Source organism: Ipomoea nil, unplaced genomic scaffold (assembly GCF_001879475.1).
Source record: "Ipomoea nil cultivar Tokyo-kokei standard unplaced genomic scaffold, Asagao_1.1 scaffold0804, whole genome shotgun sequence".
Classification (NCBI taxonomy): domain Eukaryota; kingdom Viridiplantae; phylum Streptophyta; class Magnoliopsida; order Solanales; family Convolvulaceae; genus Ipomoea; species Ipomoea nil.
Window position 1 is genome coordinate 1,950,100 of NW_017617232.1, and position 19,509 is coordinate 1,969,608.

The 19,509-nt window shown below is 28.6% G+C and overlaps 1 protein-coding gene across 2 annotated transcripts; it reads left to right on the forward strand.

The window, feature by feature from the left end:
- The first annotated feature begins 336 nt into the window (after positions 1 to 336).
- LOC109177391 (isoflavone reductase homolog) lies at positions 337 to 6,076 on the forward strand. 2 transcript variants are annotated; one of them, XM_019326755.1, is made up of 5 exons: positions 337 to 434; positions 470 to 805; positions 3,658 to 3,898; positions 4,081 to 4,284; positions 4,807 to 5,030. In XM_019326755.1, exons 2-5 carry the CDS (start codon positions 476 to 478, stop codon positions 4,968 to 4,970), a joined length of 939 nt encoding a protein of 312 aa, XP_019182300.1. In that variant the 5' UTR covers positions 337 to 434; positions 470 to 475; the 3' UTR covers positions 4,971 to 5,030. The 2 variants fall into 2 exon arrangements, with proteins under 2 accessions (XP_019182300.1, XP_019182299.1); XM_019326754.1 differs by adding an exon at positions 6,052 to 6,076 and having other exon boundaries at positions 351 to 805; positions 4,807 to 5,024.
- The last annotated feature ends 13,433 nt before the right edge of the window (positions 6,077 to 19,509 follow it).

Here is a 19,509-nt window from a genome sequence, read left to right on the forward strand (position 1 = left end):
ATACATTATTTAAACACATAAAATACATTATCTTATTCCAAAAATTTTATTATTCTAACACAAAGTATATTATATGTTATTTTAACTCATAAAATACATTATTCTAATATATAAAGTACATTATCTTACTCTAAAAATTTTATTATTTTATAACACATATAAAGTACATTCTTCTAAATTATAAAATACATTATCTTATCCCAGAATGTTCATTATTCTAACACGCGAACAAAATAAAAATTCTTTTTCTGACATCAAAACGACGTCGTTTTGAAATGTGACTCACACAGCTGTTTGAACCACTATTCACAAAATAATATATTTGCCCTTAGATGACAAAACTCTATATAAAGATTGGATGGTTATTATAGTTTTGAAACCCACAGAATCTAAGGCAAATTAAGAAGCTTATTATAGAGGCATTAATTATATTGCAGGCCAGGCCAGGTAGTCATCTCCGACGACGGCCGGGAAGATGGGAAAGAGTAAGGTTCTTGTTGTGGGTGGGACGGGGTACATTGGGAAGAGAATAGTGAAGGCCAGCTTAGCCCAAGGGCATATAACCCACGTGCTGTTGCGCCCTCAAATCGGGCTGGACATCGACAAGCTCCAAATGTTGTTGTCGTTTAAGGAGCAAGGGGCGAGGCTGGTGGAGGCGTCGTTTGACGACCACCGGAGCCTGGTGGACGCCGTGAAGGAAGTGGACGTGGTTATATGCACCATGTCCGGCGTTCATTTCCGCAGCCACAACATTCTCCTGCAGCGAAAGCTTGTTGAGGCTATCAAAGAAGCCGGCAATATCAAGGTTATTATTTACCATTTACCATTGAGCAAATACCAATTTCGCCCTACCCGTATTAGCAAAATGATAATTTTGGTATATATGTTTATTCTTACCAATTTTATGCACAACTGTTGTTTTAGGGTCAAAATTCATCACATCGGTCACCCCTCTCGAAATCTAAAATTTTAAGGATATTTTCGTCATTTTTAACTTAAAATTCCAATTTGAGCATGAATAAAGGGATTTAAGCCCTAAGATCAATCCCAATACAGGATGAGGATGAGAACTGTGAATTGAGATCGATCTTAGGGTTTAAATTCCTTTATTCATGCTCAAATTGAGATCTTAATTTGAAAAGGACAAAAATACCCTTAATAATTTTATATTTCGACATGTCTTAAACGAATGGGTAACTGGCATGATGAATTTTGGCACTAAAACAATAGTCGTGGATGAAAATTGATACTAAAACAATAATCGTTAATAAAAATTGATACTAATAAAACAATAATCGTGAATAAAAATTTGTAGGAATTAAACATGTTGACCAAAATTGTCATTTTGCTAATACTTGTGAGATTAAAATTAGTATTTGCTCATTTACCATTATATTATTCACTCTCCTTTTTTTTTTTTTCATTAAACTAAATTAAATTTACATAGACGTAAAAGCATTTATTATAAGAATACTGCATACATAAAAGCAATAATAAATTAGGATTTGTAAGTTGTTAAGAATATAATCCCACATAAATAAATAAATAAAAAATGTAGAAGAGCATAAAGACAAGATGATGGGTAGGTGTGAAACTAGTATTGATTGTATTTGATCTTTTAATATAGTTTGACCGTTGTGAACAAATTATGTTGTGGATCAGTATTTACTATAAATTTTGTAAATTTTGATGTAAATTATGTTGTTACAGTTATCATATTATGTATTTTAATATGTTAATTAATTTCATGTACATAATTTGATCATGATTCACAATGAGTATGTCTTCATCGTTAAGCAATAACACAAAGTTTAAACATAAAATGAGCTAAAGGGAAGCATGCTTAATGTGGCTATAGCTCAGCCTAGAGGTAACTTAACATATATATCAATGTTAAGCAAAGGTATTCAATCTTTTTTTTTGAAAGTAAGCAAAGGTATTCAATCTAGATTTGTATGAACTTTGAAAAAGTTGTAAGTAATTTAAAAGTTAAGTGGTATTCCATATAAACTTTCACTACTGGAAATTATGGAATTTTCGACAACCTCAAAGCGATCTTAAATCAAATTGATATCAAAACACTACTGGAAATTCTGAAATTTTCGACCACCTGAAAATGATCTTATATTAAGTTGATACCAAAAAGTCCAAAAAGTGATCGGAAATAGCAACAAAGGTTTTTCCGGATACCAAAAGTGGTCGGAACAAGACTTTCAACTTGATTTAAGATCACTTTCAGGTGGTCGGAAATTTCAGAATTTCCAGTAGTGAAAAGTGGTTGGAAATAGTAACAAATTAAAGGTTTTTCCGGATACCAAAAGTGATCGGAACAAGGCTTTCGACTTGATTTAAGATCACTTTCAGATGGTCGGAAATTCCATAATTTCCAGTAATGTTTTAAAATGTTTATTTGTATTGGATTTTGACTTTTATAAAGTTTTTAAAAGTGTATGATATTAAATTCAAACTTAAAGTCCAAGTATATTAGTATTCAAAAAATTATTGACTTTTACAAAATCTATCCAACCACTTTGTAGATATTTTTTCATTAATTAATATAAGTATAGTTGAAATCCATCCTAGAGGCCACAAACTTCTAAACTTTCTCTACAAATTTTTTCTCCTAGATATATGATCTGAACAGAGTAAATTTTTCATCTATCACCATCAAATTTTAATATAGGTTTCATAATATTTGTACATACTTGTATATTTTAATTGGTTAACTACACGCACATAATATGTTAACCACATACACATAATATATTAACAACCTGCTAACAAGCACATAATATATGTTAATCGCATATTATGTGCATGCAGCTAACATATTATATGTCTATATATGCCTTCAATTTATTTGCAAATACATAATTTGTTAACTGCAAACACATAATCTGAATATCATTTTGGATGAGAGTTCACAATACAAGGTGGACCAGTCAATGGTATAATTTGCTCACTAGATGTATGTAGAGCCAAAACAATAAGGGAAAAGGATCAAATAGGCCCTCGAACTTTAGCTTAAAAGTCAATTAGGCCCCTAAACTTTTTAAATGTGCAATTACACACATCAACAATTCATTTAAGTGCAATGAAGCCCAAAAACAAATTAATGACCTGCTATCACAGGTCATTAGGGTTCAGGCCACCTTTCGGCAAATTTTCCGGCAAAAAAAAAAGTGACTAGCGAAATTTTCGACAAAAGAAGTGACCGGCAAAATTTTCGGCAAATCTGGGTCGGTTGCTGATCACTTTTTTTTTTTTTTTTTTTGTCGGAAAATTCGCCGGAAGGTGGCCTGAACCCTAATGACCTGTGATAGCAGGTCATTAACTTGTTTTTGGGCTTCATTGCACCTAAATGAATTATTAATGGGTGTAATTGAACTTTTAAAAAGTTTAGGGGCCTAATTGACTTTTTTAAAGTTCGAGGACCTATTTGACCCTTTTTCCAAACAATAATAAAGAAAAGAATTACTTATGGCGGCCTTCATTCAATAATCATGATCGGTAGGTCATATATGTGAGGATGTATAAAGTAAAATGCAAGTATGCATGCAGGGTGAAATTAAACTGAGAAGTCATGTATCATGTATGTATAGGTAGTGTGGGCATTGCTTAAAATTAAAGTGAATAAATATATATTTTAATTTGTAGCGTTTCCTTCCATCGGAATTCGGCATGGATCCAGCAAGAATGGGACATGCACTTGAACCAGGAAGGGTTACATTTGATGAGAAGATGGAGATCAGAAAGGCAATAGAAGAAGCTAATATTCCCCACACTTACATTTCTGCTAATTGTTTTGCTGCCTATTTTGGTCCCAACCTCTCTCAACTTGGCACCCTTCTTCCTCCAAAACGCAAAGTTTACATCTATGGAGGTGGCAATGCCAAAGGTATATATACTTTTAACTTTCTAGTACGTACGTTTAATATATAGTAGTTTCCAGTCAAACCTTGTTAACTAAACCAGACAAACAAAATGGGATGGAGGGAGTATTATAAATGAATAACCAATTATAAGAATTTTATTTTTCAAATTTTACTTCTAATATAATGCTATACTATGCATATGCAGTGGTATACATGGATGAAGATGATGTGGCAACATACACAATAAAGACTATAGATGATCCCCGGGCCTTAAACAAGACAATATACCTAAGGCCACAAGAAAACATCCTTACTCAAAGGGAGTTGGTTGCTACATGGGAAAAACTCATTGGAAAACAGCTCGAGAAAATCACCATTTCTGCGGATGAATTCTTGGCTTCCATGAAAGGTAATATATAAATAAATATGTTATTTTTGTACTACCTAAGTTACGGTTAAATAGTGATTTTAGTCTCTAATAATTGTTTCGAATATGCATAAATATAGTCTTTAGATTTTTAATCACATGTTAAACAATCAATAACTAAAATTGTTATTTAACCATTGAAAATTGCAACACGGTTGAAAATTCAGGAACTATAAATGCTCGAATAATTAGATGATACACGAAAATAACAAAATACATACCTACCCAATTAATAACGGGTTAAATAGTTATAGCTTAAATACATATGGGACTTTAGTATTTTACTACGAAAATCTGTTAGTAAATTAAGTATTTCACTCATTTATAATTTAGAATAAGAGTTAAATTCTTCAGACATGACCTAGACAAAATTTAAATTAAGTATTTCACTAATTTACAATTTAGAATAAGAGTTAAACTCTTCAGACATGACTTAGACAAAATTCAGATTAGTCTCACCGTGGTAATTAATCAAATAATTTTTTTATTAATATATGCATGCAGATATGGACTATGCTAGTCAAGTAGGAGTGGGGCATTTCTACCACATTTTCTACGAGGGTTGTTTAACCAACTTTGACATTGGAGAGGATGCGGAAGAAGCTTCTCAACTGTATCCAGAAGTTCAGTACACTCGCATGCATCAATACTTGAAACGCTATGTCTAGCTATAATGTTCATCACTTATTCTCTATAATATCTGTTTGTTCGAAAAGTAAACTATATATCTACATACATACAAATACAAACCTAATAAGAGCCAATAAAGTTAGCCCCAACTAAAAAATGTTGATGTAATTGTTTGTTGAAATGAATAGTTCATATTATTATGATTTTAGTAATTTTTATTATTTTTTGTACTTTACTCTCTATTATATATCATTTACTACCGAATATTCCGTTAACTATTTATTATTTTTAGCCTCTTAGGTTCGAATCTCATCTCAATCAAAATTAACATAATTGTTAAACATATACTATGAATATGTTAGACTGTATTAAAAAATACAATATAACAACCAATGTAATTGCTCACTCTCTGGCCAGAGCTTCTTGCTCGTACACTGGTCGGGAGGTGTGGGACGTAGATATTCCTCATTTTATTCGTGATTTGATTTTCCAATAATAGTTCGCTTTGATGGTTGTTTTTTTTAAAAATACAATCTAAAATTTAACATGAATTTTTGTCAATTAATTAGAATCACGCATTGGGCATTGACGAAACGGTATACCTAATTTACAATATATATTCAGCACATATGAAAAATTATGTCCATTATCATTATTTTTTGGGGGAGGGAAGGAGCTAGGATTTGGTTATGTTTTTTAAGGTGCACTGTGCCAAGGCACTAAAATTGCAGTGAAGCACAACAAGATCGAGACTAGATCAAATCAAGAATCCATTTCTGGCGGAAGTGGTGACAAGAGGAAGCCTGGATCACGCCAATTAATAGGGTTTTGTATTGTAAAAACTATGTTTAGAGTACTATTCAGTGAAGGTGCTTCCCTCTAAAATTTGCATCAGTTAATCTAACATTTCTGTCAATGTCATAGTTATGCATTCTTGAAATATTTACTTTTATAAAAAAAAAAAAATTAATAATCTTGCATTGATATATGTCAGGATATCGAATGATACTTTAATAAATTCTGAAACACTAATTTAAAAATACACATTGAACATTGGACTACTCACGCAATGCCAGTGTTGTAACTAGCTAGTTGTAATAATAATCTTGTATCACTATGTGCATTCAATAAAAACTAAACTGATGTGTCCTTCATTATAAGCCTCGAATTTATTGATTTAGTTAGTAATTTTTTATAATTATTCTATATATTTTTTCATTCACTATATTTAAAGACATTTTGCATTCAAAAAAATAAAATAAATTTAAAGACATTTTACGTAAATTAAAAAGTTGAACCGTTTTTAAAGTCAAGGACTAGAAGTAAAACAAATTAAAGTTAAGAATAAAAAGTGAAAATTACAAATATAAAGGGCAATTTATATCCTACACCACGGCGCGCGTTGCACTATGCGCCCAGATGCAAAGCGACGTCGTTTTAAATTTTTTTTTTTTTTTTTTTTGAAATTTCCCGCCCCAGTGAATGGCAGTAGTTTTTTTTTTTAAAAAAAAAAACCGCTGTTCAAGAATGTACATAATGTTATACTAGAATACACATAATTGTATACATGAATGTACATAATTATATAACAAAATATACATACTCTTTTTAAAAGATAATACACATAATCTAACATAATACATAATAAACATAAACTTTTAACATAATACACATCAACTATTAACATAATACACACAAATTTTCTGATTCGGATGTACATAATTGTATAAAAAGAATGTATATAATTGTATAAAAATGTACATAACTGTATGAACCAATACACATAACTGTATGAACAAATACACATAACTGTGTGAACAAATACACATAATCCCAACAACTTCCTACCGCGCCTCCCAAAACGACCCCAAAACGACGTCGTTTTGGGAGGCGCGCTGCGCATAGTGCTATGTGCGCCGTGGTGTAGGGTATAACGATTGAATATAAAGGGGTGTTGCTATTTGCACCACCCTTTGGTCAAAAGTATGTATAAAGTATCTTGAAATTGTAAAAATGTGAAATTTTTTAATAATTACATAGGTGGTGTAAATAGCCACATGAGGGTTCATTTTGCTATTTGCACCACCTTGGTCAAACCTCATTTATGAGGTGTAATTAATAATTTTTTAATTCAAAATTTAATTAAGCGAAAATGATACTTTTTCCCCCTAAGTTATATACTTATAGTACTTTTTACCTCTGAATTATTCATGTTAACATATTAGTCACCTGAATTATTCTAAAAGTGACGACCCCCCCCCCCCCCCCCCCCCCCGATATATTAAATTGACATTTCTACCCTTAAAGTAAACATTTTATTTATTTTTCTTCTCTAACAAATTATTGTGTATATGTAGGGATGACCACGATTCGGTTCTAACTGAACCGGACACTATAGCAATCGAATTAAAAGTTTCTGGTTAAGGGAAAATTGTACACTTTTTCCCTCTGAGTTATATGATTATAACACTTTTTTCCTCTCTGTTATTTGTTTATCCACATTTGCTCCCTCAATTATATTAAAAGTGGCAGATTTTCTCCATTTTATGTTAGGTGAACATTTTTACCCTTAAAACTAAATATTTCATTTATTTTTTCTTCTCTAACAAATTATTGTTTATATGTACGGATGATTATGGTTCGCTTCGAACAATTTTTTTTATTTTATTGCTTTAATTACTTTAATTTTGAATTAATTTTTTTGTTTTAATTATGTAATTTTTCAGGATGGATCTACCTCTAGGTTTATGAAGTTGTATGATCTTCCAATGTGGCGTAGGTCAAAGATGATTATATTTGAACTATTGAGAAGAATTAAGAATCAAGAAGAAATAACAAAGTTAAAATTCAAGTTGAGAAGTATATCAAGAAGGGGGTATGGTGAAATGAAAGATATGCATTGGAGTAGAAAATATATTTTCATTATGCTACCTGTTAAGTAATTATTTTACTAGAAAATATATTTTCATTAAGGAACAATGAGATTATTTTTTTTTTTTTTTACATCAAATAATATCAATTAATTATTTTACTAGAATTGTAAGGAATAATGAGACGATTTTATTTGTTACGAATATACAATTATGCAAATTATTTCTATTCACAGATTATTACATATATAAAATTATGCTAATGGTTATTTTTGAATAAAATCTTAATAATTATGGTAATTAATAAATTAATTCACACATCATACTTTTATTAATATATTTTTTTTATACTTGTCATAATATAAATTTTATCTAATCAAATAAGGAAATTAATGGTACACATTATGAACATAATTAAAGAAAATTAATCCTACACATATTACGTCCATAGTTAAACAAACGTCATAATTAGCATAATCTATATCTATACTATAATTAAAAACAAAATTTTATTTACTTGATTTTCCGCCCAAACAATAGTAAATAGTAGATGAATGGAACAAAAATATTTCACAATAATATTCTTTCATCATCAATTAAAAATGGAATAGAAATTAGATTAATTGTCTGAAAATGAAAAATGGAAAAATGAATAGAAATTAGATTAATTGAAAAAGGAAATGAATATTAATAATTGACTGAAAATAAAAAATGGAAAAATGAATAGAAATTAGATTAATTGAAAAAGGAAATGAATATTAATAATTGACTGAAAAAAAAAATGATTCATAATTGACTAAATTAAATGGGAAAAGAAATGGTTAGATCATTGCATTTTAATGACCAATTATGTGTAGCAGTTTCTAGGGTGAATAATCCTGACGACCTTAAAGTCTTAATTATTGGGGAATCTAGAGACCTTTTAAACAATACTCATAAATCTTTAATAATGTGTAATTGTTTTGTTTATGGAACGCCAATAAATTATATTTTGTCCATTTATTACATCTAAAACCTTATCAGTCCTATATCTTCAATATAACAAACTTTTATATCTTGCACCATAATAACATTGTCGTGCATCGCATGGGTGACATACTAGTTATATTAAAGTGGCAGGTTTTCTCCATTTTATGTTAGGTGAACATTTTTACCCTTAAAACTAAATATTTCATTTATTTTTTCTTCTCCAACAAATTATTGTTTATATGTACGGATGATTATGGTTCGCTTCGAATAATTTTTTATTTTATTGCCAATTCAAAATTTATTTATTTATTATAAATTCTATTTCTTATTTTTAAAATAATATAAATTCAATAATTATTTTATTTTATTTTATTTCATTTTTTCGGTTCTAAATCATAAGTATAAGAAAATAAAGTTGTGTTGTGCCTTCACAATTAGTTATATTTGTTCTATATTTTCTTAAAATTTCTAACCCTAAGAATCTAAGCTCCACTCCGAAGGTTCGAACCTATGGCCATTTATTTGAAATGGTAATTGAAATGTCATCATATTACATGATAGTTGGCTTAATCATATTATATATAATATAATAATCATATAAAAACCAATTGTTGTTAAATCAAAGTAATTGTAGATTACTAGTATATATGTCATCTAATGAAGGTGTGCATCCCTCAAAAAGAGAGAAATCAAATATAATCTTAGATATAAAATCACACTCCAAAATGTCATTGGAACGTTATGGATTGTCAACTTCAATATGACTGCGAAAGCCTAAGAAATCAATAATTTTTCCTCCTTTTTAACTGGAATGAAGTTCGAAAGAGTAATATATAACACGTGTGATTGCATATTAAAACAAACTCCCTTTGGCTTTGCTTACGATTCAGAACCGAAAAAATAAAATACAATAAAATAATTATTAAATTTATTTTTTTTAAATAAGAAATAAAATTTATAATAAATAAATTAATTAATTTTGAACTGGCAATAAAATTAAAAAAAAAATTGTTTGAACTGAACCGTGACTATCCGTACATATAAACAATAATTTGTTGGAGAAGAAAAATAAATGAAATATTTAGTTTTAAGGGTAAAAATGTCTATCAAACATAAAAGGAAGAAAACATGTCACTTTTAATATACTTGGAGGCAAATGTGGATACATGAATAATTAAGAGGGAAAAAGTGTTAAAAGCATACCTTAGGGGAAAAAGTGTCATTTATAATAAATATTTGTTAAAAAAATAATGTTTGACTAAAATTAATGAAGGTGATGCAAATAATAATTTTCTATTTACACCACCTAAAAGTTATCACACCTATTAAATAAGTGGTGTAAATAGCAATTAGGGTGGTGCAAATAGAATTCCCGAATATAAAGACCAAAATGAAATAAACTCTAATTTTTTTTTTAAAATCACATTGCAAAATGAGCGCTGAAAGTCAACATTGCATGCATGTGAGTCGTGCATAATCTGTCAAATTTTATTTTCATTATAAATTAAAACTTGTACAAAAATATGAATTAATTTCACTTTTAGTTTTATAACTTTGATGACATTTTCACATTACATATTTTGTTCATGACTATCAATTTGACCTGATTTTATTGTCTTTGTCACTTTTACTTAATTATCTCGTCTACTAGCTGTCATAACTAAGGGTGTGTTTGGTTCGCACATAGGAATCGGAATCGAAATGGGTATCAAATACTTGGTAATAGTGTAATGGGTTTTGGTGAAAGTAGTTAACATGTTTGGTAGTAGGGTGGAATGGGAATGGTTACTAATAGTAATGGTTAAGAATGAATAAGGGAATGAAACTCTTATTGTATTTGGGTATGGATTTTTCAATTGATGGGGTATTCGAAACCCATAGTAGTGTTCTAAAAACCTATTAACCAAACAACAACAATTACTTTCATACTCATTCCTATGGGCAAAACCCACCAACCAAACACACCCTAAGATTAATATAGTAAAGCGATTTACATGATTATATTTTACTATTCTACTTTTACAAAGTCTTAAAGTATATACATTGTCATCTCCCTATCCAATGAAGAAACAACTGGGCTTCGATCATCCGAAACCAAAGGCTAACTTAATAATGATCTTCTATGGATACAAGATCAAATCTTGAGAGTGTAAAAAGTAAGACTTGTATGAGAGTGTAAGACTTGTTCGCCCCTTCCCCCAAATGTAGGAGAATACTTCTCCAAACTAGGTTATCAAATTATATGTTTTGATCGTTCACTTCTTTGATTCCTTGTTTATCTCATTTAGGCCTTTGTATCTAGAACTATATATATATATTGCTAAAGGTGCATGCTTTTGGTGAAGTATGATGTGATGAAATATAATTCTATTAATCTTTCAAAGGATTTTCAATGTATTATTGCTGCAGCCTTGTAGGAGTTCACCTTTGCACCAGAAGTTGCATTTGAAGGCAAGAGGGATATGATCTTACAGCACGAGGGAGTCGTGTTCTTTATTCTCAGGCCTTACATAAAGAGTTGCAACAAGTTTATCTGTTTCAGACTTTCTTGTATAACAGTTTCTGTGTTTTATATGTAATTAAAATTTATAGTGAATTGAGCTTGAGGCTTATGGATTCAACCACGTTAAATCTTTTGTGTCTCAATTTTGTTTATGCACTTTTATCTATATGTTTGTAGTACTTTAAGATTAATTAAAATTCATAATTAAGTACTTGGTCATACTTATTTATTCTACTAGAAATAATAAAACAAACCTGAGACACAAGTATTGCAAGTCGAAATTGAATTTCTGACAATGAAGAATCAGAGTCACAAGTTGATAAGGTCAATAGATTCATTATCTTTTTGCGTTAATTTAGACGATGATTTCGAAACTTAATGCTTGACCAATGAACGCCCTACCTGACGTAAGAAGGGAGGGAAAAAAAAAAAAAAAATTTATAGAATGTCATGAATATTTTGCAAAAGTCACAACACATAATGAAAAAATCACAAAAATGTTCGAACAAAGTCAAGCTCATCTCCAAAGAAATTTATGAGCTTCAAATGATAAAAGCTCAAAATGAAGCAAAACAACTAGAGGTGACTGAACTCCAAGAAGAGAACAAAATCATGAGCATAGATGCAGATTCCACCACAAATCCAATAAGACGTGAGTGGGTAAGAAATACACAACTACGAATTCATGCAAAGACAGTTCGTCAACCATTTGGATCGGAGGAGTAGTATCAAGTAGCCAATTTAACCAATATTTTGATAATTTGGGAGCAAATGGGGATGACCTTGGAGATTATAGAATTTAAGTATGTTTAAAGTAATTTTAGATGTAATTTGCTTTAATTTTGTTAAAATAATGCTTTATGTAGTTTCATTTTAAGTAATATATGTTCAATATTAGTCTTACTTTAATCGTCTTAATGAGATCTTTCAAATGATACAATTTATTTTTAATAATATAAATTTTATATTTAACAATTTAACAAAATATACAAATACATTAAAACTAAATCAAGAACATAAAAGGATTAAATCGAAATAAAATCAAGGGGCAAAATAGGAAGAAAAATACCACACCAAAAATGGTGGAAGATGACTGTTCATGCTGCGCCAAATTTATGGCGCAATGATGCGCCCATTGAAATAGCAAAACGTCTTTTTTTTTTCTCAATTTTAGCGCAATCGCACGCCCTTTGGCGATGGTCTAACCGTCTAAGACAAATTAGACTAAAAACAACTTTTCTACATTTCTAAGACGCATTCAAAAAAAAAAAAAAAAAAAAAAACACACACACACACACATTTCTAAGACTATTTTTTGCCGAAGTATTTAGCCAAAATAAATGGGTGACTAATTAAATACTTACACTGCACTAAATATTATTAGTCCACCAAACTACCAACTCTAGCAGTTATAGCTGACCAACTTCAATTCTTGTTTGCATTATTATATTCTTTCATGTCATATATGTTGGACACCAGAAAACCACGGTGCGTGTCAATCTCTGTCAATGTCATTGTTTCCTACAGTTCAATAGCGCTATTATTAACTATCATAACTATTGTTAGTTGACTAATAACATAATTACCCAAATGTAATTATTTCTTTTTCTGGTTATGATAATAACTACTTAATTTTAGGATGTGTTTGGTTCGCACAAGAGAATCGAAATCAAAATAGGAATCAAATATTTTGCATGTATTTGGTGAAAGTATTTTGCATGTTTGGTAGTAAGGTGGAATTGGAATGATTACCAACATTGATGTTTGGTTATGTATGACCCTATAATGAGAATAAAAGTTTTAAAAATATATTAAAAAAATTAAGATAATTGGTCTTAATATAATGACGTTCAAAGTTTTTTAAAAAAAAAATCTAAACAAAAATCTAAAAGCACTAATTCGAAGTTAAAAATCTAATTACCAATAAGATGCAATAATATCCGATTTAATTAGGGAATAAAATTTTTAATTGAAAAGGTAATCAAATCTCATAGTTGTGTTTTAAAAAGTTGTCAACCAAACACTAACTATAATTTAGATTCTCATTTCTAGTGTGTAACCCATAGACTAAACACACCCTTAATTTTGCCATAACTTTTCGTCCGATCAAATCATAATTTGCAACAAATCTAATGTAGATATATAAAGATCTTTAAGTACATCAATTTTAATTTTAAGTTTTCTATGGTTAGATTGTCTAATGATAACATATTAACATTATTTTATATCCTTTGAAAAGTTTTTTTTTTTTTTAATCTTATTTTCATAAATTATTTCAAGATTTTATTTTACTCTTTGTCGTAATAAGCCGGAAAGCAAATTTTCAGATGTCAATTAAAATAAAACGTGATTGAAATTGTTATTTTGAGCTTATTGTAAAGAGTTTATATAAAACCATCTATCCACAATAAATAAATAAATAAATAAATAAAGGGAAAATGGCATTTTTTCCCCCTGAGTTATATACTTATAGCACTTTTTCCCCCTGAATTATTTATGTAAGCACATTAGCCCCCTCAATTATTTTAAAAGTGGTGGTTTTTTCCCCTAATATATTTTATTGACATTTCTACCCTTAAAGTAAACATTTTATTTATTTTTCCTTTTCAATAAATTATTGCGTATACATAGGGATGACCACAGTTCGATTCGAATTGAACCAGACACTATAGCAATCGAATTAAAAGTTTCTGGTTATGATTCAGATCCAGAACCCAATATTTTAATTTCAATTCATTAAAATTATGAATCAAAAAAACTGGATCCTGAACCGTGAACCGGCGGTTCTAGATCCGATTAGCAATTTTAAACCGTCTTTATTTTTAAAATTTTAATTTTTTATTTTAAAATAGTCTAAATTCAACAATAAATGTATTTTATTTTTTTCAGTTTGGACCATGAACCGGCCGTCCCGGTTCACGATTTTAATAAAATCTAAATATCGTGTTTCGATTCTAAATTGTAATTAGAATATTTCGATTTGATTTCTATAGTGTCTGTTTGGTTTGAACCAACTTGTGGTCATAATTTGTTAGAGAAAAAAATAAATGAAATATTTATTTTAAGGGTAAATATGTCCATTTAACATTTCAGAGGGAAAAACAGCCACTTGAATAATTCAGGGGGAAAAAGTGCTATATGTATATAACTTAGGGGGAAAAAGTGTCATTTTCCCATAAATAAATAAAAAGAAAAAAAATTGCTTATTTTGGAGACAACCCCAGCCAAAGTAATTATAAGATTATAAATTTAATTCTCAACGAGAGCTGTCTATTTGTATTCTTGATTTGAGTCAGTCAACTATGAACAAACTAGGTCGATTGATTTACCTCTTTGTAGTTCTTTGACCAAAATTGTCATCAAAGACATTAAGGTACTGATGAGCTTTCATTGATCCTCCATGAATGACCATTAAATCTACAATTGATGGTCATGAAAGTTTGTAACTCACCTTCATCTTCCGATCCACTGTAAAAGACACTTATTACGACGAAATAAAAGAACAATGGAGATATCATATTCTTATTCTACCCCAACACTTTACCAAAGTACACAACATATTGTACGTGTAATAATATTATATTGTCCGCATGGGTAGCTCAACTGGTCATAAAAGTGAAACTTTGAAAGAATGACCAGGGATCGAGTCTCACTAGCGGCAGTGTGCGGTAATATTATATTAGGAAATTGTAATTTATGCCCTCACAAGAATTAACAAACAAAGAAAGAAAAATTGAGGGGAAAACATGGTCTTCGAACAAGAAAAACGACGGGTAACTCCATTTACACCACTAATAATTCTGGAGAGGGAAAATATATAACACGTTTTGAAAATTCAGAGGCAACATTTATACCACTAATAATTCAGGGATAACATTGATAAATGACATATTTGTGAATGTGCATAAATTACAATTTTCCCTATTATATTTTATACAGTGAAAAGTGAAAACTGTTTTCATATAAATATTTCCTCGTACAAGTTCATCTTACATATCCATTCATTTTTTTATGGAATAAGGTTTAAATTGGCCACTGAACGTAACCTGAAAATGCAATTAGGCCACTGAACGAAAAAAAAAAGTGCAATTAGGCCATTGAACACTCAAAAAATGTGCAATTAGGCCACTGAACTCTCCAAACGTATGCAATTTTACCGGATAGCAGGTTACCATCAATTTTAGCAGGTTACCTGCTTACGTGGCAGCTTAGTTGGCATTTTTAATAATTTTTAATAATTAATTTTAATAATAAATTTTATAAAAAATTAGAAAAAATTAAATAAAAAATAAAATAAAGTCGTTTTTATTTTAAAAAAAAAAATTAATAAAAAGTTATTATTAAAATTTATTAAAAATTAATTAAAATTTATTAAAAATGCCAATTCAGCTGCCACGTAAGCAGATAACCTGCTAAAATTGAGGGTAACCTGCTATCAGGTGAAATTGCACATTTTTGGAGTGTTCAGTGGCCTAATTGCACTTTTTTTTCGTTCAGTGGCCTAATTGCATTTTCAGGTTACGTTCAGCGGCCAATTTGAACCTTATTCCTTTTTTTATATATAAAAAGGGAATACCCTATTAAATCAAATGCCTCCACTGACCTCCCACATAGGGGAGCAACGTGATACCTCGTACAAGTTCATCTTACATATTCATTCATTACTCATACATATCTCATTTTAAGATTTATGTTAGGTAAACGTCAATAAATTAAAACACATTCTTGCATTTATTACCTACCACAAGGACGACAAAAAATAAACCACAAGGGAAGAATTCTATCGTTTGATAATATGCACAACTTTGCAAGTCACCTGCTTTTCCTAAGGTTCTAGAAACCGGATTCTGTGTGTTTAGTAGGGACGAATTTAGAAATTTCGTTTTGTGAGAGTGAAAAATAAAAATATTTATAGTGAAACATAAAATGGTTGAAATAAATTGTATATCACACTATTAATATGATATTCATAAATACTTTTTATTTCAATTAGATAAAATATAAGTATTTTTAGAATATTTAAATAAGATGATGCGCATTTGGAACTTTTATATTAACTAGTAGTTCATAAAAAGTAAATTTTTTTCTTTTAAAATATTTTTTATAATTGAACTACAAAACATATATATTTCGTATCAATTAATTAATTACTTTAAATCATTCTTATCACATGTAACACATTATAAATTTCAAAATTAATATACAATTAGAATTATGAATAAATCTCACAAATCACAATAAATATAAGGTGTATTACAAATTGTAACAAATAATGTAAATATAAATATAAGGTGTATTACATATTGTAATAAATAATGTAATGAGCAATGTTCAATCCCTAGACCTTTCATTTAAAAAAAAAAAAAAAAAAAAAAAAAACCAACTATACTATTTAACTTTTGATAATTTTTATGTATAATAATATAATATATTATATTATATTATAGAACAAATTACATTTTTGGTCACGTGACTATTGGGGTGTTGGTAATTTGAGTACTTGACTTTCAAAACTCTCAATTTAGTCCTTTAACTATGCAATTGTTAGCAGATTTGGTCCTGTCGGCCAATTTTTACCGAAAAAATGTAATTTGATTCGAATTGTTTTTTATGAGGGTAAAATGGTCATTGCAAGGAAGAAAAAATGGGGGAAAATTAGCTAATAAAAATAAACCAAATCAAACCCTTAAGTTTAGAATTAATCTAACAAAATTAGAATCACCTAAATATTATTTTTAAAAAAAGTTTTAAAAAGAAAATACTACCATTAAATATAAAATTTTAATATATATAATATTTAAATATTTATTTATTTTAATTTCAATTCTTATTTATTACTAAACATTTGTTCTACTTTTCTTAAAACACATTATTGTTACTAATTATTGAATTCTAAATTCAATTTCAATTCCTATATTCCAACCAAACACCCTAAGTTTATATATTTTAAAAAAATTAAAAGACAAAAAAAAAAAAAAAAAAAAAAAAAAAAAAAAAAAACTTTCTTGTTCTTTATATTGTCGGCCATGCCGGGTAGATGTCATCAATGACAAATGGTGATCTCACCATACCAGAAAATAAAATAAATAAACAAAAATCTTTGACGGCGACTGAATTGATTATTTTTGTCGTAGCCAAAGTTGAAAACAGTGCTTGACAAATTGTTTGACTGTAGTAACCTTGACAAAAATGCTCAACAAATCAATCAATCATTATTCGATGAATCATACACTTATGTGCATCATGATAAAATAGATTATTTAAATATGTATATTATTAAATAAATGTGTAATAAATTACAATAATATTTTAACTTTGCTATAAAGAATCTCTTTATATGTATAAAATGAAATCAGATAGTAAAACCGATATATATATATATATATATATATATATATATATATATATATATATATATATATATATATATATATAGAGGAGTGATCACATGTGGTCATGTTGTTAGGTGTGGTCATATGGTCAATTATAGGCCATTAGATTAGATAGATCCAATGAATCATATTAATCAAGATTTTTTCAGTATTTCGCGCACATTCTCCTACCCAGCGAACTGCAAGGGTAAACTCGTCATAAAACACCGGTATAGAGGAAATCACATTGTTGTGTATTTTATTACATTATTGGTGTATGTTGTCAACACTGTTGGTGTATTCTGGAAGCCGACCGCTATAAATGGCCATTGTAATTACCATAACACGGGAATACACCATTGGTGTGTTTCACTGTGGTGTGTTTTATTACACTATTGGTGTATGTTGTCAACACTGTTGGTGTATTCTGGAACCCGCCCGCTATAAATGGCCACTGTAATTACCACAACACCCCCACTTACCAAAACGCGCGAAAATTCTCAGAATTACCACTGCCGTTAGATTAAACTGATTCAACGACACAGATACGACCACACGACCACACCTAATGACATGACCACATATGAGCGCTTTTCTATATCTATATATATATATATATATATATATATATATATATATATATATATATATATATATATATATATATTATTGTCAAACAATTTGTAGTAGTGAAATTAAAATGAAACTTTAGTGATGCTATAATGAATTGATTTTATGTATAAAATGAAACTGAATAGCAGAGCACATACAGATATGTATATAGTTAAATGGATGTGTTTCGAAATAAAAAATGATACTTTTATGTTGTTATAATGAATCTATTGTGTGTATAAAATGAAAATGTATAACAAAGACCTACCTGAAATATAATAAAATGATACTTCAGCATTACTATAATGAAATCAGTGTAAAAAATAAAATTAAAATACTTAAAAATATCTTCTCCAAACCAGTAGTCCACAATAAAATTTACTGAAATCAATATGCTAGGTTGACCGTCATCTAATAATATTACAATTTAATGGCAGTACGTATATCATCGGTTTATTTTTCAAGAATTTAATAATGTATTAGCTTTTTTCCGAATCACTTATTAGTTTATCTTCCTTCTAAAATACTCTTTCTTTGCTAAAAACGTGTCCTATGTTCATATCATTATATTTACATTATTCAAAATAAAATATTTTTATTCATCGGTATAAAGCCATCTCTAACCCACATTACATCAAAATATCAATTTTTTTAGCAAATATCACATCAAAGAAATATTCTCAACATATTCTTACACTAAATTTTATTCATCTCCAACACATTTATACCAAAACAGCAAATTTCTACACGTACTAAAATAATTTGATTTTCAATTGTTAGTTCAAATTTAATTAGTTTAATATAATTTAATTAGTTCAAACTTAATTAGTTTAATATAGAATATAAATGTAAATAATAATTTTTATTAACATTAATTTTTTTCATAACATTAATTATTTAAAAAATTAAATTTAACAATATTTTAAAAAATTTAATTTATTCCACCATTATAATATAGCATAAAACATCTAGTACATTTAATTATTAGAAAGAACTGAAAGATATCAAATAAAACATTTAGTTAATCAAATCATAAATTTGATAAATATTTTGATAATTTGGGAGGAAGTGGCAGTGGACTAGGAAATTATTTATTTTATTTTATTTTTAAAAATTGTGTTGTATTTTCTAATATTAATATTATGTCGTATGAATTTTATTTTTTATTATTTTCTAGTTATGTTTGATGTATTTGAAATTTTAATTAACATATATTCAAGTCTTTTTCAATCATTTCAATGAGATCTTTAAA